The sequence below is a fragment of the Hemicordylus capensis genome, chromosome 6 (assembly GCF_027244095.1).
Source record: "Hemicordylus capensis ecotype Gifberg chromosome 6, rHemCap1.1.pri, whole genome shotgun sequence".
In the NCBI taxonomy this organism is placed as follows: Eukaryota; Metazoa; Chordata; class Lepidosauria; order Squamata; family Cordylidae; genus Hemicordylus; species Hemicordylus capensis.
Genome location: NC_069662.1, coordinates 169283420 through 169307962, shown reverse-complemented (window position 1 = coordinate 169307962; position 24543 = coordinate 169283420). Strand labels below are relative to the sequence as shown.

The 24543-nt window shown below is 45.7% G+C and overlaps 1 protein-coding gene across 4 annotated transcripts in view; it reads left to right on the top strand.

Moving 5' to 3' along the window:
• The window catches only part of SMARCC1 (SWI/SNF related, matrix associated, actin dependent regulator of chromatin subfamily c member 1), a 163882-nt gene that overhangs the window by 59881 nt on the left and 79458 nt on the right, over positions 1 to 24543 (top strand). For all 4 annotated transcript variants that reach the window (XM_053262111.1, XM_053262110.1, XM_053262109.1 and 1 more), the window contains 2 exons: positions 2435 to 2556; positions 15080 to 15151. In XM_053262111.1, the coding sequence (XP_053118086.1) occupies positions 2435 to 2556; positions 15080 to 15151 (194 nt within the window). The remainder of the gene's footprint in view (positions 1 to 2434; positions 2557 to 15079; positions 15152 to 24543) is intronic.

Below are 24543 nucleotides of genomic sequence, written 5' to 3'. Positions count from 1 at the left end.
GCTCATCACCCCGTTTTGGTCCAGGAGACTGTGGCTTCCGGAACTGTTTCATCTGTCAGCGGAACCTCCCTGGGAGTTGCCCTCGGACCACGAACTTCTCTCCCAAGGCCCAGTTCACCATCCAATCCCGCCTTGGTTACAACTTGCCGTTTGGAGACTGGGCAGCGGCTGTTAAGCCAGCATGGGTATAGTATTCTGCGGAGCTTTTACCAAAAGGATCTACCAGTACCCCTGGGGGACCCTTTTGCATTGGATGGCCCGTCACTCCATTCCCCGGGACACCGCAACCTTACAACACCCCCTCCTGTTCCTGCAGGAGGATTTAGAGAAGGGGTTATGACCTAAGGCCCTTAACAGACAAGCGGCGTCCTTGATCACCCTAATATCCTGTGGGTATACGTAGATCACCCAGCCGCACACTCATCGACGTTTCCTGAGAGTCACCTCTCTACCGTCTATGCCAACTACACATAGGTTTCCCACGTGAGAATTACTTGCTCTCCTCCATGTGAACCAGCTCAAAGCATCCCGATTAGAGTTTTATCGTTCAAGTTGGTTTTCCACGTGGTGGTCACAGCCACCAAGCGGTTTTCTGAACTGAGGGCCTTGTAGGTCAACAAGTCCTTCTGCTTCTTCCTGTAAGTCACTCCATCTCATCCTATAGAAAGACAGTGACACAGACTAGATGTCCGGCGCTGCTGTAAGGCTTACATCAAGTGGTCAGCTTCCTTTAGAGCAGGCCTGCTCAACTTCGGCCCTCCTGCAGATGTTGGCCTACAACTCCCATAATCCTTGGCTATTGGCCCCTGTGGCTGGGGCTTATGGGAGTTGTAGTCCAAAAACAGCTGGGGGGCCTAAGTTGAACAGGCCTGCTTTAGAGTGTCGGATGCTATGTTCACTTCCTTACATCCATGGTCTGTAGGAATGGTTGTTTTGTCTACAACGAACGCAAGGTGGATAAAGGCCTGTATTGCTATGGCCTACGAGTCTCAGCATCTTAGGTCCCCCGCTCACATCCTCGCACACTCAGCAAGGGCGGCGGCAATTTCGGCACCCTTCTCCACGAATGCATCTGTTGACAAGATATGCAGAACGGCTACTTGGCCTCTCCATCCACCTTTACGAAGCACTATAAAATTGATGAGTATGCCTCAGCCTGGTCCTCCGGTGGGAGGGACTTGCAGCAGGTTCTTCTACGTCAATAGGCCATAGCGCTCCCGCCCTAGTTGGCCAGCTATGGTATGTCCCATAGAGATGTCCCTGGCATCCTAGCAACCAAGAACGGAGCATTGGTTCACTTACCATGAAGGCTTCTTCTGGTTGCTGATGCCAGGGACATCTCGGCCCACCCAGCTATATGTGGTGCTCTGGCCTGCTGCCGACGAAATCGGTTCCACACTAGTCTGGCAGCCATATCTGCTCAGTGTGTTTTTTCTCCTTTTACTAGATCTGTATTATGTATTTGGTGTGTGTGAGCTTCTGCTTTCTCAGCCCAAAAGAACTGGGGCAGGGTTATCCCTCTCAGGCTCGGGTGGGCGTGTCTTCTTTTCTTATCAAATCAGATTCTGTCCTGTCTTGGAGCTCTTGAGAGGGATAACCCATAGAGATGTCCCTGGCATCAGCAACCAGAAGAAGCCTTCATGGTAAGTGAACCAATGCTCCGTTTGCTGCTGCTGCCGCCACCGCTTGTAAAAAGCATGTCTCTCCCAGGAAGCCCATTTGTTGTGTCTTCTTGACCTGGGCCTTTCAGAGAGGGAAGGGAAAGGAGTTAGTGATCCAGCCGCTCTTTACTGTATCTGTGGAATTAACTCTCCTATTCCACTTTAACGCTATGAAAGCTGTCACAAAGGTCCATCTCCAGTTACCACCGGTTTGTCTGGTGGCAACTCAGAGGTGGGCCTTCTCTGTAGCTGCTCCTGGGCTATGGAATGCACTCCCAGCAGAAATCTGTAATTTGAGTTCATTGCTGTCTTTCAGGAGATCTCTTAAAACTTATCTATTTGGCCTGGCCTTCCAGGGTTTTTAAACTGTTGTAAACTGTTTTAAATTGTTTTAAATATTTGCCCTGGTTTTCCAGGGTTTTTAACTGCTGAATGTTTAATTGGTTTTTATTCTGTTTGTATAGTTTTGATTTTAATCGTTAACTGGTTTTAATTGTTTTTATTCTGTTGTAAACCGTCCTGAGTCATTTTGGAAGGGCGGTATATAAATCGAATGAATGAATGAATGAATAAAATCTCACCCAAGTGCTTGCTGTATAGAGACCAACTGTGTAGGTGCCCCATTCAATTCCATTTTGCCTTTCCTCAAGGAGAGGTGGCTTCAACAGTTGGTTCTTCCTTATTACACAAATTAGACTTTGTGTTTAATGTAACCAGCTTTGGTTTTCCTCCTCCCCCCGTTAACTTCACCCACTGCTGCTTACTTCCCCCAGGAAGATGAAGATCCCAACAAAGGGGACCAGAGTCGCTCAATAGACCCAGGAGAAGACAATGTCACAGAACAGACTAATCACATTATTATCCCCAGCTATGCATCTTGGTTTGACTATAACTGGTAAGAACAGAGTTCTGGGATGTATGGGGGAGGATGGGTTCAGGTTGAACCACTTCGCCATTGCCACAGGTCCAGAGGCTCCTCTAGATCAGTGTTTCTCAACCACCGGTCCCTGGACCGCTGCCGGTCCCCGAAGGCTTGAGTGCCGGTCCCTGACTGGGAGTCAACCCCCCCCCCCAAACTGAAATCAAGGCACTCACTTCCTCAATTTTGCACATGGCACGGAAGAGGAAGAGTATCACGGAGGCATGGGACCCTTCTTGTGCCTTGCCTCCATGTGCTGCTGAGATCTTCCTACAGCTATCTTATTCCCTATCTTTACAGCTTCAAACTGTATGCGGTGCGGGGGCATGGAGGAAAAAGTATGGCAGTGGGCACCACTTGAAGGGCTGCTGGTTCTTGCATGCTCATTATTTGCAGCCAAAGGCTGGTTGATTGAAACCCAGCTGCCTGTTGTGGTCAAGGTGCCTTGAGAGGGAACGCTGTTTCCCTCTTGCATCAGTGGGGCTTGCTTGTATGTTGTTTTCATTGGCCCCATGTAGCTTTTGAATTTTTCTAATGGCCCAACATACCCTCTCCACTGAGTAATCAGAAGCACCTCCACCCCCACCCCGCACATACTGAAGACATACTGGAGACAAATTTGTTCACCCAGGCTTTTAGATTCAAGGGTTCTCAACCTTGGGTACCCAGACATTGGTGGACTTCTACTCCCATAATCCCCAGCCATAATGGCCAAATGCCATTGTTGTTGGGGGTTATGGGAGTTTAACTGAGAGACCCAAGGTTAAGAACCCCTAATATTCCATGTTTGCAAAAGATTCCAAATTTAATAATTTTAATGCTTATATTATTTTCATTCTAAACTGCCCAGAGATGCATGTTTGGGGCAGTATAGAAGTCTGATAGAGAGATAGATAGACAGACTTGAAACCCCTTTACTAACTGCTGGTCCGGGAAACTGCGCATGAAGAATGTAGCGGTCCTTGAAACTCTGCACGAAGAATTTAGCGGTCCTTGACTCCAAAAAGTTTGAGAAACACTGCTCTAGATGACTGTCATGGTTCTGTTCTCAGAACTACTCCAGGGTGACTTCCGTTAGGTTAGACTGATCTGGATACCCAAATCTGGTGATCAACACCTCTAGATCCCAGCTAGTAGGGATTTGGGGGATCTGAAACTGATGCAAGTTATACTGACACATAATCTTACGTTTCTTTAAATTGGGTGACTTCCAAGTTTGTAGTTAATTCTCCTTTGTCAAAAGTAATTCATATGAGGCAATTCTATCTTAGATTTCAGGATGGTCTTGTGTACTCCAACTTGGCTTTAGATACTGAGGTGGTTCCCACAATCAGTGGGAGCTGCCTGGGGAAGGTTAGCGGGGAGAGCGGGCTTTGCCCGCTTTGCCCGCACACAAGCAGGCCGTCTGCTCTGGGCGGCCGAAGTGGCCGCCCACACGACTGCCGGCTCCATTGCGGAGCCAGCGGGGGCTGGGAGGATCGGGGGGCGCACAGCCCCCGGAAGCTGCTGGAGAGACCCCCGAGCCGAGAGGCTGCTTTTCAGCCTCTGGATCAGGGGTCTACTCATGAGTTGCTGTGGCGCGGAGCTGCACCACAGCAACTCACGATCGGAAAGCCCAGGTTAACGGAGCACTTGTTCCGTTAACCTGGGCTTAAGGCAGGGGCAATTAAGCGGGTTACCTGCTTAGGAACCACCGGGCTCAGCTGCCAGCCCGGTGGTTCTTACGATGGGAGAAAATCGGGCTAGCCTCTGCTAATCTGATTTTCTCCCATCGTGTGAATAGCCTCACTAAGTGCCAGGGTCACAGCATAATATTTCATTTCAGATAGTCCATAAGTTTATGTACTATATAGCATCTTATCAAGTTAGGTTTGCTTCTCTTTCTAATGGAATGTCATATAATACGAATACGATGGTGAATATTTATATACCACTTTTCAACAAAAGTTCCCAATGCAGTTTACATAGATATAAATAAATAAAAATAAAAATGGATCCCTGTCCCAAAAGGGCTCACAATATAAAAAAGAAACAGAAAAAAGATAGACACCAGCAACAGCTACTAGAGGGATGCTGTGCTGGGGATGGAGAGGGTCAGTTGCTCACTCCCTGCTCAGTAAAGAGAATCACGACTTTTAAAAGATGCCTCATTGCTTAGTTAGCAGGGGACTAACTTATGTAAGCAGTTTACAGAAGGGTTATTAGGGGAATGGACGGGAAAGAAAATATTAGAAATTAATTAGGAAATTAGTGCCTAGCCACTGTTGGAGATAGAATGCTAGAATTTGACTGCTGCTCTTCATCCTGTTGTGAGCTGCCTTCTGATTGGAAAGGCAGGATATACATTTGCTTAAAAACAGTTTGTGATTTTGTAAACTTTTGAAATTTTTCAATTTTCTTATGAATGTTATTAATTGTTATTGTTAATCTGGCCTGCGACCACAATAAACATACTACTACATTTGCTTAAATAAATACATTAAAAAGGTCAGAGAGAGGAGATGTTTTCAAGGACGAGTTGGTAACCAAATACTTTGCCTGGGAGGTGATGCAGGGAGTTGGGTGCTGGAGTGTTGCTGCTAGAGTCCCCGGCTTGATACCCTCAGCACCTTACACCTAGATTGAACTCAGGAGTAGTACATTTAGCTAAAGAGAATGCCTGGCCATTGTAGGAATTCCATGTCAATTCCCTTATTTGCAGGGATCCACAAATTTAGGCTGAGCTTACTAGTTAACCATTATTTGTTGTCACCACCAATCCCCTCTCTTCCCTTAAATCCTTTTCTGGCACATGCAGAGGCTCTAGAAGAAAAGTGGGTCTTGGATCATTTCCACTGGGATATGGAGATGGAAACAGTAGGAGCTCTCTGCTGTTGCTCAGAAGGAGTTCCTGTTTTTTCTTTTTCTCAATAATGGCAGTGGAGCTCAGATTTCCGGTGGGGATTGCTCTGTGGTGCTGGGTGTTCTGCTTGCCAGAGGGCTGGAGACACTCACTAGTGGCAAGTGGGTTTGTAGAAGCCAGCTTATTTGATTGTATTAGTTTGCTCTCTCAGCCTTGCCTGCTCAGGACTTGGCTGCTGGGAGGGATCCTCTCCTTGCTGGTTGTCCACTGAAAGGCAGATGAAACACAAGCTCACTCTTACACCATCTTACCTTCTGCCTTGATGCACGGTGACCAATGCAGGTCTGTGGACTGAGTTGTTAGTTTGGCAAGCCTCTCCCATTAAATCTAGTGATACTTGATTACATGAAAGAGATACGGCTGCACTGTGACCTTCCTTCCTTTTCTGGGTGGTCCTGATGGCCTGGTATTCCATTCCAAGTTGCTTTCTGGAGTATGATAACCAGTGGTAATAGCGCTAACTTTCTCTCATCGCAGGAAGCTAAACTAGTTTGTGTAAGACACTCACTAAAACTGTGGAGTTTCATAAACTGCAGAGTTTACTAAAATGTGCTCAGCTGAATAGCTTATAAATGCAGAAACTTGATGGACAACTGTCTGTGATAGTTTGACATCTGTGCAGGAGAATCAAGGATGTGAACTCAGTTTAGAGTAGACATAACTGTTTTGAACAGATGCAGGGCTTTTTCTAGACACCTGACTATTTGACACCTAGTTTGTCAAAACCCAGAGTTTGGCTCCTGGTCTTGTTTCCCTAGGTGATGGTTTTCTCTCAGAATGCATTATGAGTGACTGATATACAGTATATTGTCATATTGGTTGAGGAGCTGGCATTGGGGACGCCCAGGTTGATGGCGGTGGGTGACTTCGGGACTGAACTGTCAGGAGCAGTTCTGGAGTTCATAGTGGCCATGACAACTATTGGCCTTTCCCAAGTGGTCTCAGGTCCGACACAAGTTGCTTGGTCACACACTTGATTTGGTATTTTGTTCTCATCGGGGAGGTGTTCTGTGAGTGGGGACACCAATGATTACCTATTGAAGGTTCAGTTTGCAGCCACTAGTCACTTCTGCAGGGTTGAAGGGCCTGTTAGGATGATCCGCCCAAGGAGGCTATTGGGTACAATAAGATTCCAAGAACCTTGGAGTGCTTGAATGTTCATGTTGACACCCTGATGGAAAACTCGAATAATGACCTCACTAGGGTGATAGACTCGATCACTCCTAAGTGTCCTCTCCAACCCGCTTCTAAATTAGCTCCATGGTATACTGAAGAACTATGGGAGCTGAAGCAGCTAGGTAGACAACTAGAGTGCAAGTGGAGAAGGACTTGGCTCGAATCCAATAGATTACAACACAGAGCACAATTGAAGACTTATGCTCAGGCAATACGTGCAGCAAAGAAGCAATTCGTTGCTGCGTGTATTGCATTTGCTGGTTTGTGTCCAGCAGAATTGTTGAAGTTGGTGAGAGGAGGGGACTTATACAGGTCTCTTCTGCTCTGGCTTTGGAATTGGAACTGGAACCATCAGTTAGCGCTCTGAAGCTTTTAATGAGTGTTTTATAGACAAAAATATCTCGTATTTGAGCCGACCTGGTTTCCATTGTTGGTGCAGAGTCTTGGGGGGGTGGTATCCAGTAACTCCTCTTGTGTCGTTATATTGGATCAGTTTCACTTTGTGTCTCCTGAGGACATGAACAAGCTACTTCAATCAATCAATCAATCAATCAATCAATTTTTATTACAGTTACAGATTAACATAGAACAAGCTGCTTGGAACTGTGCGTCCTACTATCTGTTCTCGATCCTTGTCCAACAAAGCAGGGAGATTGTTGGAGAGAACCTGGTTGAGATCATAAATGCTTCCCTGAGGGAAGATAGTATGCCTTGTTTAAAGGAGGTAATTATTAGACCTCTTTTAAAGAAGCCTACACTTGATCCCTAAGATTTAGGCAATTATAGGCCTGTCTCCAATCTCCCATGGTTCGCCAGGGTGATTGAGAGGGTGGTGGCCTCTCAGCTCCTGGCAGTCTTGGATGAAACAGATTATCTAGATCAATTTCAAACTGGCTTTCGGAGAGGTTATGGTCTGCTTTGGTTGGCCTGATGGATGATCTCCAAAAGGGAACTGACAGAGGAAGTGTAACTCTGTTGGTCCTTTTGGACCATCGACCATGGTATCCTCCTTGATCGTCTGTGGGGATAGGGTGTAGGGGGCACTGCTTTGCAGTGGTTCTGCTCAGGCAGATTTCAGAAGGTGTTACTTTGAACCTGCTGCTCTACAAAGCAAAAGCTTTTATATGGTGTCTCTCAGGGCTCATTTTGACTCCAATGCTTTTTAACATCTACATGAAACCGCTGGGAGAGATCATCAGGGGATTTGGTGAAGGGTGTTACCAGTACGCTCATGACAACCAAATCTACTTCTCCATGTCAGCTTCATCAGGCAATAGCATAACTTCTCTAAATGCCTGCCTTGAGGCAGTAATGGGCTGGATGAGGGATAAGAAACGGAGACTGAATCCAAACAAGATGGAGGTGCTCACTGTAGGAAGCCACAGTTCAAGAAATGAGATAGAGCTGCCTGTTAAGGATAGGCTTACACTCCACCAGAAGGAACAGGTTTGCAATTTGGGAGTACGTCTGGACCCAATCCTTTCTCTGATACCTCAGGGGGAGACAGTGGCCAGGAGTGTGTTCTATCAGCTTTGGCTGGTTCGCTAACTGTCCTTTCCTGGAAGTGATGCACATGATTAAAACAGTGGTGCACATACTGGTAACTGCCAGGCTTGACTACTACAATGCACTCTATGTGGGGCTGCCTTTGTACATAGTTCAGAAGCTGCAATTGGTGCAGAATGCTGCTGCCAGATTGGTCTCTGAGGTGTCCCGTAGGGACCATATTACTTCTGTCCAAAAATATCTGCAAAATTTGCAGATAGGTTCTGGAGAAAATACAAAGTGCTGGTTATTACCCATAAAGCCCTTAATGGCTTGGGCTCAGGATATTTAAGAGAATGCCTTCTTCATTATGAACCCTAACGCTTATTAAGATCTTCAGGGAAGGTTCGTCTCAGGGTGCTGCCAGCTCGTCTGGAGGTGACTCAAAGGCAAGCCGCCTCTGTAGTTGCCCCAGGGCTGGGGAATGCACTTCCTGCTCAGATTATTGCTGCTCCATCCTTGTTGGCTTTTGGGGAACAACTAAAGACACATCTCTTCAGCCAAGCATTTTAGTTAGTTGATGTGTTTTTAATGAATATTTTAATTCAATCTTTTATATGTTTTAACCATTAAAAATTCTTGGTTTGTTTTGTGCTGTAAACTGACTTTGGTAGTGGGCAGTATACACATTTGCTAAATAAATATGCATTTCTTACTAAAGGACAACAATCCTCCAGCTATTGCCCACACTTTTTTCAGTTGGTATAATTTATTAGAGTTTTGAAATGCTGGTTTAAGGTGAAACACCTTCTTGATTGAAAGAGCAGTTCATTGGTGGAAGAAACTGCTTGGAAAGTTCTAAAATATCTGTCCTTACAGATTTTCAGGAAGATTAGATAGTTAGCAGTCAGAGATAGTTTAGATGGAGTTGCTGTGCCTTTGGCCACTGGGTTGAACTCAATGGTGTACTGTATTTAGCTCTGCCCCCTTGAACGTGGATTCTGTGAAACGAAGGAGTAGCAACTAGATTCATCCTACCAGTCAGCACCCACCCCCGTAGTGGAATGTAGTATAACCTTCAGCCAGTTTGCTTTCACGGTGATCCGGTGATGCTAACTGAGCAAAGAGGTGCCTTTTAAAAGTGGTAATTCTCTTACATCTAGCAGGGGGAGAGCAACTTTCCCTATCCAACCCCAGGACAGTATTTTTCCAGTGGATGTTCCTGGTGTCTATCGTATGTTTTAGATTGTGACCTTTCCTGGAACCGTGAATCATCTTATTTATTTGTTTTTCCTTGTAAACTCCTTTGAGAACTTTTATTGAAAGGCGGTATATAAATATTCATACTCATAGCTAGAACAGACTCACCGTCTACGTGTCTGCTTATTATGTAAGGACTTCCTGTGTCAGAGATCCTGACACAGAATCCTGTGCCTTTAGATTCATAGAATAGTAGAAATTTGAGTTGAAGTCACCCTTGATACTCTTTTGTAGGACTGATTTATTTCTGAAGGTCAGAGCAGAATCTGAACATGTGAGGAGTGCCACTTAAGCTGCCAGTGGCACCCCCTCTTGCTTATCATGGGGTTGGAATATAGAAAGGGAACATAGGAAGCTGCCTTCTACTGAATCAGGCTATTGGTCCATCTAGCTCCGTATTATCTGCACAGACTTACTTTAGCTTCTCCAAGGTTGCAGGCAGAAGTCTCTCCCAGCCCTATCTTGGAGATGCCAAGGAGGGAATCTAGAACCTTCTGCACGGAAGTGCTCGTCCCAGAGTGGCTCCATCCCCTAAGGGGAATGTGTTACAGTGCTCAAACATGTAGTTTCCAATTCATATGCAAACCAGGGTGGACCCTGCTTAGCAAAGGGGGCAAGTCATGTTTGCTACCTGAAGACCAGCTGTCCTGTAGCCCCAGAATTGGTGTCTTAATATTCATTCCTAGGAAACAGGTTGGCACACTGAATTCTCACCCTAAATTTCCACTGGCCAGCTTCTCATGTGCTGTGGGATGTTGCCTTCCACATGCTGTTTTGAAGACATGAATAAAATGGTCTGTGATTCTTCTAGACCTAAAGTGTGTGCCTCTGACATACGTAGATGCTACTATACTCTAATAGCTGTCTGGGGAAAGTATTTTTGTATCCGAAGCATGCTTAAGCACTCGTAACTAGGCTAGACATTACCCTCAGATGGAATGCAAATTGGCCTACTGTAATTGCTGTTCTGAGACTTGCATCATGTTGGCTGCCGGAGAGGAGGAGGAATTTTACATCTATGCCTCCCTGTTTGCCCTCACTTCAAAGGTGCAGCTTCTAAATGTTAAATATCTGTTTCAGCAAGTCAGAGGCAATGTGCCAGACTTCTCCCTTCTGAACACTGGAATGTAGGTGGTGTTTGTTGTTTATCCTGCTTCTTCCATTATTAATCATTTGTTAATTTTTCCACCTATTTTCATACTATGGTTTACTTTTTTTATCTAGAACGGTTATAAAACAATAGCAGCCATTTGATCTCTCTGGCTCAGTATTGTCTCTGCTGAGTGGCGGCGGCGGCAGCAGCAGCAACTCTCCAGGGTCTCAGAGAAGGGCCTTTCCCAGCATTCCCTGGAGGTGCTGCCAGCGATTGAGCCGGGGGTCTTCTGCATGCAGAATAGGTGCTCTGTAGAGCTGGAAGACCATCCTTGACATCTCCTGGCCACAAGCCATTGAGGGCTCTCAAGGTCAAAACTAGCCTTTGAATTGCACCCCCAAACAAACTGGTAGCCAGTGTAGATCTTTTGATCCTGGTGAGATGCATATTCAAACTGGCACATTCCAGTTAATTGTCTAGATGCCTTGTTTTGAACTAGAAGTTTTCTAACCATTTTCAAGGGCAGCTCCACATATAGTACATTTGTCTGTGATGCCAGTGGCCAGCAAAATTAGGTCTCTTTATACTATTGCGAGGATTAAAAAGACTACTTAGCCAATTTCAAGTCTCTCCGTGGAGTTGATGATTTTATCCCCTCTTTGAACAGTTGAGCCCCCATGCCATATCACAAAAGTTCAATGTGAAACATTTTAAAGTTGCTTGCTCATTTTTTTCTACTGAGCACTCTAGTCTCTCCGTTCATTGACCTCTGGAGGTAGAGTAGCAAGCATAAACATTATGTCAGTTCAGACATTGACTCAAACCATGATTTGCTTCTGATTGTGAATTGTCAACCAAGCACAAACCACAGTTGGTAAATTCAGGAGGAAGGTCTCACTATCGCCTCCAGAGGGTTTGCAAGGAGAGTAGGCTAAGCCCGCTCTCCCCACAGATGATCAGTGAGCCCTCCCCGGGCAGCCGGATCGGCTGCCCACACGACTGCTGGCTCCGTCACAGAGCCGTCAGGGGCTGCAGGGATCGGGGGCTGCGTGGCCCCCGGAAGTTCCAGGATGTTCTGAGCAGAGCATGCTGGAGAGACCCCTGAGCAGGGAGGCTGCTTTTTAGCCTCCTGGTCGGGGGTCTCCTTGTGAGTTGCTGCGGCGCGAAGCCGCACCATGGCAACATATGATCGTAGACCCCAGGTTAGTGGAGCACTCGCTCTGCTAACTTGTGCTTAGGGGAGGGCTCCGTAAGCGGGTAACCCGCTTGAGAGCAACTGGGCTTGCCTGCGAGGCTGGTGGTTCTCATAGTCTCTAGAAAGCGGGCTAGGCTCTCTTAGCCCGCTTTTTGGCGATCGTGAGAATCATCTCCAGATGTTGCAGTTAAGTTTCCTTAACCATGGTTTGGCATGGGCTCAGTGAGTGTACTGGCAGTATCTGAGACTGCGATATTAGTAAAGCTAAGCAGGTCTGGTCCTGATCAGCCCCTTGGATGGAAAATGGATAGGCGCCTCATGTGCTTAGAAGCTTATGTTTCAGTGAGTCTTCCCTAATACCTCTTTCACTTCTGTTGGTTTCTTTTTAGCAGTTTCTTCTCTCTCTCTTTTATGCTGTTTTTTTACTTTTTGATTGTTGTATCCTTTTAATTTTTGTTAGCCATCTTGAGTCTGCAGGGAATAAATTTTTAAATAAAATGAAAGAGTAAAATAGAAGTATAATGCACATATATTTATACAGGTGACCCTTGTTATTTGCAGTCCTGGCACTCATAGTTCCACGTATCCACAGGTTGGGTTATACAGACCAACCTCGTTATCTGTGGTTCAAAAATAGGCAAAATTCACCTATCTGCAGTTCCTGGGTGGCCAGAAATGACTTCTGATGTCATTTCTGGCCACCATTTTCAGCACGGAGCCATTTTGTGACTCTTTAATTAAAAAAAAAAAATTCCCATGATTTTTCATGGAAAATCAGAGCAGTTAGGGCTTGCGGGTGGGCGGCATCACTGGAGACGTGGAGAATAAAGTGCAGTACTTTATTGATCTTATTTCTTCCTCCCCCCCCACTTTAAGCTCACATGATTAGAAGCTTCTGTTTCGGTGAGCCTTCCTTCATACCCCTTTCACTTCTGTTGGTTTCTTTTTAGAAGTGTCTTCCCTCTCTTTTATATGCTGAGTTTGTGCTTTTTTTGTGCCTAACCCCTTCAATTCCCATTTACTCAAAGTCTCATTATGCACGGTTGTAGACCAGAATGGAACCCCCACAGATAATGAGGGCCACCTGCATGTTAGGTCTAGATGGAGTAAAATTGTGCTTGAAGCTCTTTCAGTTCAAAAGCAGTTTGCTATGTAGTAATGAGAGGGAGCTACTGCTTGAGGAAGGACACATCTATAGACTCGGGGACTAATTGCAGCATGCTGAGATGGGGAAACCCCATTTTGGATACATTTTAATATGCCGGCTGTTTATAGTTTATAAATTAAAACTGTTGCCAAGATTGCCATGAGAACAAACTTGGTTAATGGCATTTCAGGAGCCAGGAAAAGTAGAGTTGTGTTACACTCGTTGCCTCTTCCAGCACATCCTGCTCATCTGATGCGGTCACATGCTAAGAGTGCAGTAAAGTGGTGATCTTCAGGAATTTTTCTGGCTTAATAAATGCTTACTTTCCTATTTCATTTGTCTCCTGTAATGAACACCAGGAAGGACTAGCTTTAAAACTAACTTCTCCATTGACTAGACCCAGTCTGCAAATGACACCAATCCTCTGGGTCCAATTGGTCAAAGGGCCCAAAACAAAAAAACTCTCCAGAAACATATTTTAGGGAAAGAGAGGCTCTTCCTACAAGGATCTGTGTGTCAGAAATCACTCATACTGGGAAAGTTGCTGGGGAAAACCAATCATGGTTCTGACTGAGGAGTGACATTATATGTGCTGAGCCTTAGCCCTAGTAGCTAAGTAGTACCTAGTAGCGTTCTGTGTCTCAAGTGTCATCTCTGTTTGGATTCTCCAGACTGGTCATATGCTGAAAACTCAGCCATGCCCCCACATGCCTAGACACTGAAATAGATTACTATTTGGAATGGGTGCAGATCGTCCGTGGAGAGTGTGAATTGGGAAAGGTTGGGATGTGCACACATACACGGCCTGTGGGGGATAGGGGCATAGACATCCTCCCATTTCACACGTTTGAAGCAGACTCTCAAAAGATGATCCTTACTTAGATGAGAAATTGCCTGTAGGGTCAGGTGGCAGTGAAGTATCTCTGTGGTAAATCTCCGAGGGGAGCTTGTTGTCAGAACTTAGAAGATCCTGTGTGGAAGTTGGTGGCTGAACTAAGCTGGCTTAAATCTGCGGAAATGCTTCTCTGTGTCTTGCTTTAATGGGAGAGGGGGCAAATGAGGATACTTAACGTAAACTGCATTTGAAGACCTTGAAAACTGAACCCGTATTAACTGTGGAGTCTCTCACAGAGTAATTTGTTGAAGAAAATTCCCATTACCCAATTACTTTCAGCCTAATCTTTTAAAAAATGAAGTCTAATTTTGATCATTCTGTAAAATAGAAAATCAATTTCATAATTCAATTAATGGCAAAAGGATTATATCCAGAACACTGTGGACTGTGAAGTATTGCAGATAACCCATGAAAATGCTTGATATAGTAAAAGCATTGGGAACTGAGGCGAAAGATCAAGATCCGTATATGTTAGAGCTGAAAACGAGCTCTGGTTTTCTCCCAGTTTTCACTTCTGATGCCTGACTAACATGAATTGTGCATAGTCAAGTGTGTGACTCTCAATTCTGGTAGTGTGCGCTATGCCTTGCACGCAGTTGTAAAATCATCATGTTTTGGGATTGGTATGTAATTTTAGAGTAGCAAATCATAAAGCAGTTAATTTTTCCATCTTGTTTGTGACTAACAGTGTAACCTTTTCCTGTACTTCTTAATTGCTTGCAAGTACTGTATTCTACAAAAGACAACCACAGGGCTCTGTGGTCACCAGGAATCGACACCGATTCAACGGCACACTTTACTTTTACAGATAAATAATGTCATTGTGGCAGAGAATTCCACAAGTTGATTATGCATTGTGTGAAAATGTACTTCCGTTTGCTGGTCCCAAATTTCCTGGCAGTCAATTTCATGGGATAACCCCTGGTTCTAGTGTGATGGGAGAGGGAGAAGAATTCCTCTCTATCCACTTTCTCCACTCCATGCATGATTTGATAGACCTCTATCATGTCTCCCCACAGTTGTCTTTTTTGTAAACTAAAAAGCCCCAGGTGTTGTAGTATTGCCTCATAAGGAAGGTGCTCTAGGCCCCTGAAAACCTTGGTTGCCCTCTTCTGCACCTTTTCCAGTTCTACAATGTCCTATTTTAGATGTGGTGACCAGAATTGTACGCAGTACTCCAGGTGTGGCTGCACCATAGTTTTGTATAAGGGCATTATAATTATTGTATATGTGAGTGGAGGAGAGAGCCTAGAGGTCATTCTGTCACAATAGCTTCATAGTTCATAATGAAAATTTGGACTCCTAGAGAGGAATTAAGTATGTTCATATTGTTTGTTTTCTGATAGTATTCATGTGATTGAACGCCGTGCTCTTCCAGAATTCTTCAATGGGAAAAACAAATCTAAGACCCCAGAAATGTAAGTAAAAACAGGAAAAGGCATGTTGTGTGTTCACCTCTTTGCTTATTCCCTTTGCTTATTCCTTTCAGTGCCATTGGCTGAGTCAAGGCCATTCAACTCGCTCGTTCTCCTACCCTCTTGTATGAACATTTCCTCCCTCCCTTAATTTAGCAACAGACTGTGGTTAGCTTTGAATCTACACTGGCATCTTCTCTTACCATACTTCACTCAAACCACATCTTGGAAACCTGTTTCTAAACACATGTGCAAAATGTGTTGTATTGATATGGCAGTGCAGTCTTAATGCTGACCATAGTTAGCTCCAAAAGGGAAGGGCAAATGCCCATGTGAAGGAGGAGAATGCCTGAGCCCATGGAAGGTCTCTGTGGTTAGAGGACCAGGGACTGTTGCATCTGCACCAAAGTTAGTTGGTGTGGAGTGCATACTGCTGGCATGCCAGTTCCAATCATTATTATTAATTCTCGTAGACGTGCCTGCCCTGGATGTGTGGGGATGTGTCCCGGCACTCAGCGGATTGACTGGGCGGCGGAGGCTCGTGTGCAGCAGGACTCAGGAGGCTGTTGAGCTGCTGCTGGGAGCAGTTGGCAATTGGAGATCATCCATCAGGCCGACCAAGGCAGTCTCCACCCCATAGCCCATCCAAAAACCAGTTTGAAATGGATAGCAAAGATTTGGGGACATAAGTGTTTGAGAAAGAGAGGAAGAGCAGGTTTGGCTGAAGAAAAAGAGCTGCCTCTGGAGCTGTATGTAGAACTATAAGAATTGGGAGGGGTCCCCGGGCTTTTAAGGCTTTCCCCCTAATTAGCATAGCCCTGCCTACTGGAGCACATGGGAAGGATAACCCACATGAGATGTCCTCATCCAGCAGCAGAGAATGTTTTTTCCCAGTATCTCAATGGTCGAGAAGGAAGAGAGAAGACTGCTCGGCTTTGTAGCTTCAGACAGTGATTTAGCCTATCTTAATGGGCAGCATACTAGATGCCCCAAAGCCCTGACACTTTCTGAAACGCAAGGCTAGAACCTGCTGGGAAGGTCTGGTGATATTTGAGATATATTTTCTGACCTATCAACAATTATTAATCCCTTTGTAATTTGACTACTGCCAACACCCTACATGGGGCTGACTTCTGAAGAGTATTAGTGAAGACTGTGGTGGTTTACCTGCCGACAAACAGAGCCCATGGAAATGCATTGCATCAGTGCTCATGTGTCTCTACTGGCTTCCTACAATAGTGGTGCCATAATTCAAGGTTTAGGCCCTATATCTTGGGTTTTAAAAAAAATAAAATACAAGGGACCTCCCTGATTCCAACCAAGGCTGCACAAACAGCTTTGCAATGCCATGTCATTCAGCGCAGGGAATGGGTGGAGCGAAACCGCATCCACACCTACTTGGACATCCAGCCAAGCTCAGCCCTAACAGAACACAGTGCAATGCGACCAAGTCCTCCCCAGGTGTGGGTTTCTGCACCTGCGCAGACCAGCTTTGGTTGGAATTCTTCAGCTGCTCGCGATGCCTATAATTGCCGTATGCACGTGACTGCAGTACCCTCTAGTGGTGGTTAGGCATCATCTTACTCAGTTTCTTTCTGACCGCCATACGGATCAGACTTCAGAACTGTTTGCTCCTCAGGAATTTAATCTTGCTCAAATTGACTAGTAAACGGACTCTTGACTACTGGAACGGACTCTTGATCTCTCTCTCGGATATCTCTCGGATATCCCTCAAAACTGACGAAATCGTGAACACTTCCTTTGGACCGGAATGAACGACAATTCTACTTTCATTTTCCCTCGGATTTGGCATCAATTGCGACCTTCCCCCCTTTTTGGACTACAGAACGGATATACTGACATCGCTTCTTTCCACTACAAATGACTATGAAACAGAAGCAGGGTAAGGAGAAGACCACGTTTAAGCTGTGCTCCAACTGCCATGGCAAATTCCCCTCAACCGACGGCCACGACCGCTGTTTATTTTGTTTGGGGGAAGAGCATGATGCATCATGTTGCTCGGTCTGTGTAACCTTCAACAAACAGACCTTGAAAAACCACGAGGCCAGGCTTAAAGTATACTTGATGGAGGAGGCCTGCCACCTAGCCCCAAGAGGAAAGGGAGGGCTCAGACACCAGAGCCGCCAGCAAAGAAATCAAAGCATATAGAGTGACGTGGCCACAACTTGGATTGCACGCCCTCGGACCACCAATCTTTTGAGCTGCCTCAACACCGGGCGATTTCTTTATCCCCGGCATCGACACTTTGTCAGTCCCCATCAATGCCCAAGAACCGAGATCGCCTGGCATCGAGGGAAAGCCCTCAACATCGAGTGCGCTTGGCGTAGAAGGAGGGACACTGAAGCCACTCGACATAGAGAACGGCATTGAAATCAGTGTTGCCGAAATCTCGCCCAGCGTCGAAGACTACACAGTTAGCGTCAATGTCGATGGGATCGGAGCCGTTGGGCTCTGACTCACATACAGTGGCAGTGATTGTAGACACCGAACCCGACTTCGAAGAAGGAGAGTACTTTGACAATGTGGAAATCAATACCCATGTAGAGGGAGAAAGGATGCTACCGACAATGCCCCTTGAGATGCGAGATCTGCCTTCAGGAAGACCCGCACGTTTGTTGGACTCTACAGAGAGTAACCCTTCCACGGGCACTTTCACAGGTTTTTGGGATAGCAACAGCTGGCTCGCAGTCCCTAAAACCCCATCTATAGCAGCAAAAGGCACCCCGCCCCAAGAGCTTGTGAGGGCACCTTTGTGGTTACTCAAGAAGAATACTTTCTTTTCACACAATGGCTACGTAAACGTGACCTTCCACAGGAGATACCACAAAGGCAGGAAACTGGGGATCAAACGTTTGCACCACCTATGCCTCAGGTTCCTGAGATTAGGGACTCTGCAGTTCAAACATTCTCAACCCCTGTTCATCGGACCAGTCCAGACCATTACCACCTTGCCGCAATATCGCTCAGTGTCCCCGCAAGCAGATTTTCCACAAACCTCAGTACAGATAATCCAGACGGCCCGTGCCTCGGCATCTGCTCAGATAACCTCGCCAATTGATATTTCACCAACGGCCACTTCTGAGGATGAGGATGTGGATGATGAGGACAGTTATGTTTCTGATTCCACAGAACCTGAACCAAGGGACCCGGAGGGTCCAGTTCTGCCAGATCCAAGGGTTAACGTAGCGACCATCCCTTCTATTTCACCGAATGAGGAGATGAAGGGCTATCACCAACAAGTGGCTGAGATGGCACAGGCCTTGGGACTGCAACTGAAGCAAAAGACAACAGATCTGGATGACCCAGTCTACAATATGATGAAGATTGCTACCGGATTGCACCCAGTCTACATACCTATGTTGCCGCACATTTCAAGAGCAGCCAAGTCCAAATGAGAGTTAATTCAGCACCTACCTCAAAGCGCCTGGAGGGTGCTATACCATGTCCAAATGAGTACCTGGTACACCACCCAACACCTAACTCCATAGTGGTGGATTGCGCAACTACTAGCAAGGGGGGACGCCGACATACCACCCCGCCAGATAAGGAGGGCAGGAAGTTAGATGTGCTAGGACGCCACACCTGTTCCACAGCCTGTCTCTCAATAAAGATCTCAAACTATATCTCAAACTATCTCAGGCTAAGTATACTCACTCCCTCTTGGAGAACCTGTTTGACCAACGTTCTTCACTGGACCCAGCAGATTTCATAAAACAGTTTGAGACGACTTTTGCAAAGACAACCACAGCAACCAGACAGCAGTTGGCGAATGCAAAACACCTTGCAGAGTCCAAGTCATGGACTTTGGCTTTCTCCATTTTCCTGAGACTGCATGCATGGCTGCGAGCCACAGGCTTTTGCAGCAAGAGATGAAAGACCGTATTGAGAATCTCCCTTTTGATGGGAAGGGACTGTTTTCGGACAAAACTGACAAAACAATGGAGCAGTGGAAGTAGTCAAAAATAACTGCCCGCTCCTTCTTGTCACAAAAGAACACTGCCTCTAGATACCAGCAGTACCATAGGAAGCAACCGTTTTACCGCCAAAGTGATCGTAAGGACTATAGGCGACAGTACCAGCGATGTAATAAAAAGCCGTTTTACCCCAGAAACAAAAACAACCAATCTGGACGTAATAAGGTGGCACAATCAAACAAACGACAGCTTTGATCTGGCCTTGAGCTCGACTGCACACACCAAGACAAACAAGGACGACAACAGACTGCTACTAAGCACTACCACTGGGAAGAACATTGCCTTACTCCTACGAGGACTGACAGTCAAACTAGCACGCTACGCCCCAGTGTGGCATCGCATAACAACGGATCTATGGGTGCTCCGCATAATTCAAATGGGTTATGCGCTGGAGTTCACGGAGATCCCACCCTTTACGGGTATGAGATACACACCCAAAACTCCGATACTACGGGAAGAAGTTCAGCAGCCGTTGATAAAGGAAGCCATATCACCTGTTCATTGGGCTCAGAGTCAGGTGGGATTTTATTCCCGATATTTTCAAGTCCCAAAACGGGTTGGGGGCATACGCCCCATAATGGACCTGTGTTGGCTGAATCTCTACATGGACATATGGAAATTCCGCATGACGACATTGCAAGCCATCCTTCCGCTCCTCCACAGAGAGCGCTGGATTGCAACGCTCGATCTCAAAGATACGTACTTCCATGTGGGGATACAGAAAAGCCACCGCAAATATCTCCGCTACATGCTAGGGTCGGAGATCTTTCAATACAACGTCCTACCCTTTGGACCAATCTCAGCACCGCGGGTGTTCACCAAATGCATGGGGGTCATAGTGGCCCATTTGAGGACACAGGGTCTGTCTTTGTATCCATACCTAGACAATTGGCTTCTGACAGCCAGAACCAAACCCGAACTCGTGACCCACATAGCCAAGGTGACAACATTGCTGGAGGAACTAGGGGTACAAATCAATTGGAAGAAGTCTTTTTTAAATCCTCCCACTTGCCTGCAATACATCGGAGCTCAGCTGAATATGGAAAAACAAATGGCGTATCTTCCGGAAGAGCGCTTCCAGAGAATACGGGCCCTGATCAACTCTTTTCTGTTGTCATCATTTCAGAGAGCACAGAAGGTCCAGGTGCTTCTCGGCCTCATGGCATCTTGTACCACGACAATCCCGTATGTGAGACTGCGGCTACGCATATTACAGCAGTGGTTCCTCTGAGCTTACCATCCAAGGAGCGAACCGCAGTCCAAGAAGGTCTCGATCCCAAGAAAGGTACTGTCTTCACTACACTGGTGGACGAAGCAAGAGAACTTATTGAGGGGGGTGCCCTTCGAGACACCACAGCCTTCAATAATGGTCACGATGGATGCCTCACTGACGGGCTGGGGGGCCCATCTGAACGAACACAAGGCTCAAGGTCTGTGGTCTCCATTGGAGAATCAATATCATATCAACTACCTGGAGCTCCTGGCTGCATACAAAGCACTTCAGACATTCGAGAACCACATAACAGGTCAAATTGTCCAGCTGCAGATGGACAATACGACCGCCATAGCTTATGTGAACAAGCAAGGGGGCACAGTGTCCAGATCGCTATGCAACCTGAGTCTGCGGATCGGATCTGGAACTGGTGTATTCCCAAGGCCATCCATCTCGTAGCAATACACATCAAGGGAACGCACTATTGCTTGGCGGATTCTCTAAGCAGGGACCTGATGGGAGACAGAGTGCTCCTTCAACACGAATGGGAGTTGAATCTCGTAATCATAAAACAGCTCTTCCAATCTTGGGGAACAGCCCAAGTGGATCTGTTTGTGACAACGCGAAACAAAAAGTGCAACCAGTATTGCTCAAGATTGGGGCAGGGACCATTGTCCATGGGAGACGCCTTTCAACATCAGTGGACCCGAGGCGTATTTTATATTTATCCTCTGATCCCACTTCTAACCAAGGTGGTTGCCAAATTGCTTCAGGAGCATACTCGGGCAATTGTAGTTGCTCCATGGTGGCCAAGACAAGCTTGGTTCACGCCACTACTCAGACTTTCCCAGGGGAACTACAGGAGGCTCCCATGGTGGCCAGATCTGATTACGCAAGACCAGGGGTGCAGGCTGCACCCAGACTTATCAGCACTGAGTCTGACAGCATGGAGGATAGGCTTCTGAGGAAGATCCAGCTCAACACTAGAGAGTCATCCACCAGGCGCAACTACAGGGCTAAATGGCATAGATTTTGCAGTTATGCTGGTACCCATGGTTTCCAACCTAGACAGGTAAGCCTCAAGGATGTCCTACACTACTTCACCAGCTTAAAGAAGAGCGGACTGGCTAATGTCTCCATAAGGGTGCACATGGCTGCTATTTCTGCCCGACATAATGGGTGGGATGACAAGACTGTGTTCACACACCCGAGATGTAAAGATTTCCTTAAAGGAATCAATTATCTTTACCCACCAGTCAGGCCACCAACTGAAAAATGGAGTTTGTCTCTGGTTCTTGCGGCTCTTACGGAGCCACCATTTGAGCCACTAGCTAAGGCAACTGTAAAGCTGACGACCCTGAAAACCCTATTTCTAGTGGCCATTACTACTGCTAAACGTGTCAGTGAGCTTAAGGCTCTCCGTGTTGATGATCCCTATACTAAGTTCTACCCTGACCGCGTGGTTATGCATTTGGATCCGGACTTTGGGCCTAAAATATTAACATACTTTCACTTGAATGCAGACATTGTGCTGCCAACCTTTTTCAGAAACACTTCTACTCACCTTGAACGCTTGATGCATTCAGTGGATATGTGTAGAGCTCTACTATTTTACCTTAAGGCAACTCAACACTTCAGGAAGACGAAATACCTGTTTATATGTGAAAAAGGCAAGCATAAGGGTCTTTCTCCGAGTAGACAGAAGCTCTCTTATTGGCTAGTGGAGCTGATTAAGCTGGCTTATGACCTACAACATGTGCCTCTGCCTTGAACCATACGGGCACATTCCAGCAGGGCATATGCCACTTCGGCGGTGCATCTCGCCAGCATTAGTTTTAAGGATATATGCACTGCCGCGACATGGGCATCACACCACTCCTTTATCAAACACTATGCACTGGACCTCCGCACAGCAGCGGTGGCAGAATTTGGATGGGCGGTTCTTAAACAAGTTCTCCAATAGCTTGTGCCACCCACCGCTGTCAGGGAAGCTTGTGATTCACCCACTGTTTTGGATGTCTGGAACCACTATCCAGATGAGCAGGTTGCTTACCTGTAACAGAGGACCTGGTAGTGGTTCTAGACATTCATAAAACCCGCCCGTCCATCCCCACTACAGCACAAGCAGACTACTCAAGGCCTACCTATCCGGACAATATGACTTACAAGGTAGGCGGTCCTCAAGAAACTGAGTAAGAGAATGCCTAACCGCCGCTAGAGGGTACTGCAGTCACATGCATATGGTGGTTATAGGCGTCACGAGGAGCTGAAGAATTCCAACCGAAGCTGGTCTGCACAGGCGCAGAAACCCACTGTTATGAATGTCTAGAACCACTACCCAGATCCTCTGTTACAGGTAAGCAACCTGCTCTTCTGTTCTGGGTGGCAGTATCAAGGCACTGTGTGTACACATGCATTCAGAGTGGGGCCTTCCTAATTCAACCTGAGCGGAATATAAAATTAACTGAGCGGACATCAGAAAACTTGTGAGCATATGCACATGTGCACACCTTAGAGGGAACAGTGGTTTCAACCACCATCTAGCTTAACACCTATAATCCTCATAGTAGTAGTAGAAGGATTTTAGATAATTTGAAAACTTATTTATTTATTTATTTATTTTTGCATTTATATACCGCCTTTCGTTAAAAAGATAACCCCAAGGCGGTTTACAAAAGTTAAAAACATACAATAAAAAGACAATAAAAACATCATGTTAAAAATATAAAAACATAAAAACAGGCATAAAAACAATACAACAAATACAACAAATAAAAACACAAAGAAGCTGCAGTAGAAAACGATCATGTAAAAGCCTGGGTAAAAAGCCAAGTCTTTAAAAGCTTTCTAAAAGCCGTGATGGAGTCCGAGGAACGAATGGCCACTGGGAGAGCATTCCAGAGTCTGGGGGCAGCAACAGAGAAGGCCTTTGATCTTTGTTTCCAAGCTTGACTCAGTGCTGGTCAGTACCTATTAAAGCTTTTTACAATTTAGGGCCAGGGTATCTGAAGGACCATTTTCCCCTTACAATTCTACCTGACCACTAATAGCTGTCTATCTCACCACTTGCCTCCATGTGTGGAGGATCTACTCTACTGTGCTACCACGAGACACTGACAATGACTAGTTTAACCCCTGCCACCAAGACTTTTGTGCTCTAGGCTAAGTCTACCATAACAGCCTTTCAAACTTCGGTTGCAAAAACAAACTTTGGTAGAGTTGTAAGGCCTATAGGTGTGTGGTGGAGTAAACAGAAGCTACAATTTTTCCTTTAAAGATCTTTTAAAGATAAACAAGTAATTTTACTTTGCAAATAGTTGGATTTTAAATCAAAAGTTGCTTCAGAAGTTTAGTACAAAAAACCATTAACCAAAAGAGCATAGGGAACAAAAATGTGGTAAAAATGACCTAACTTGGTCTCCTTGATTATCACCTTTAGCAACTCTGGATTTTCCTGAGTTCATCCTCAGATTCTTTTCTTTTCTAGTTCTGTATGATTTCAGCTCTGCAGAGATTACACCTCTCTGCCAGTGATTACACCTCTCTGTTCTATGCCAGCAATCCTTCAGTTTTGTAGGCTCTCTCCAGACTCCACTGACTACAACTTTTCCAGCTCTGACTACAACTCTTTCCAACCCCAGCTTCAACTCTTGGACTCTCTTCCTTCAACTGAATTCTGACTTCTTCAAGGTGATTCTTTCTGACATCTTTGGACTCTAATATCTCCTGACTTTCTCCAGGACTCTGACTACTTCTGACTTAACTAACTCTCTGAACAACCCTTTTATATATTGGCAAAGAGGCACCTTTTAATGTGGTGATTCTCTTTATTTAACAGGGGGAGAGTAACTGGCCATGTCCACCCCCAGCACAGGACTTCCAGTGACTGTTGCTGGTGCCTATCCTATGTTTCTTTTTAGATTGTGTTTGTTGGTTTCTTTATTTGTTTATTTTTCTCTTTGTGAACCGCCCTGAGCCATTTTTGGAAGGGTGGTATAGAAATTGAATAAATAATAATAATAATAATAATAATAATACACACACAAATTGTTCCAATAGTTTTCTAAAACAACCCAATCAGCAGAACTCAAAGTTCCTTCCATTTTTCAAAACTTCCTTTCCCTCCAAAACCAAACTGTCAAACTGACATTCTCAAAATGAAACTGAAATACAGCAGGCATGATCTC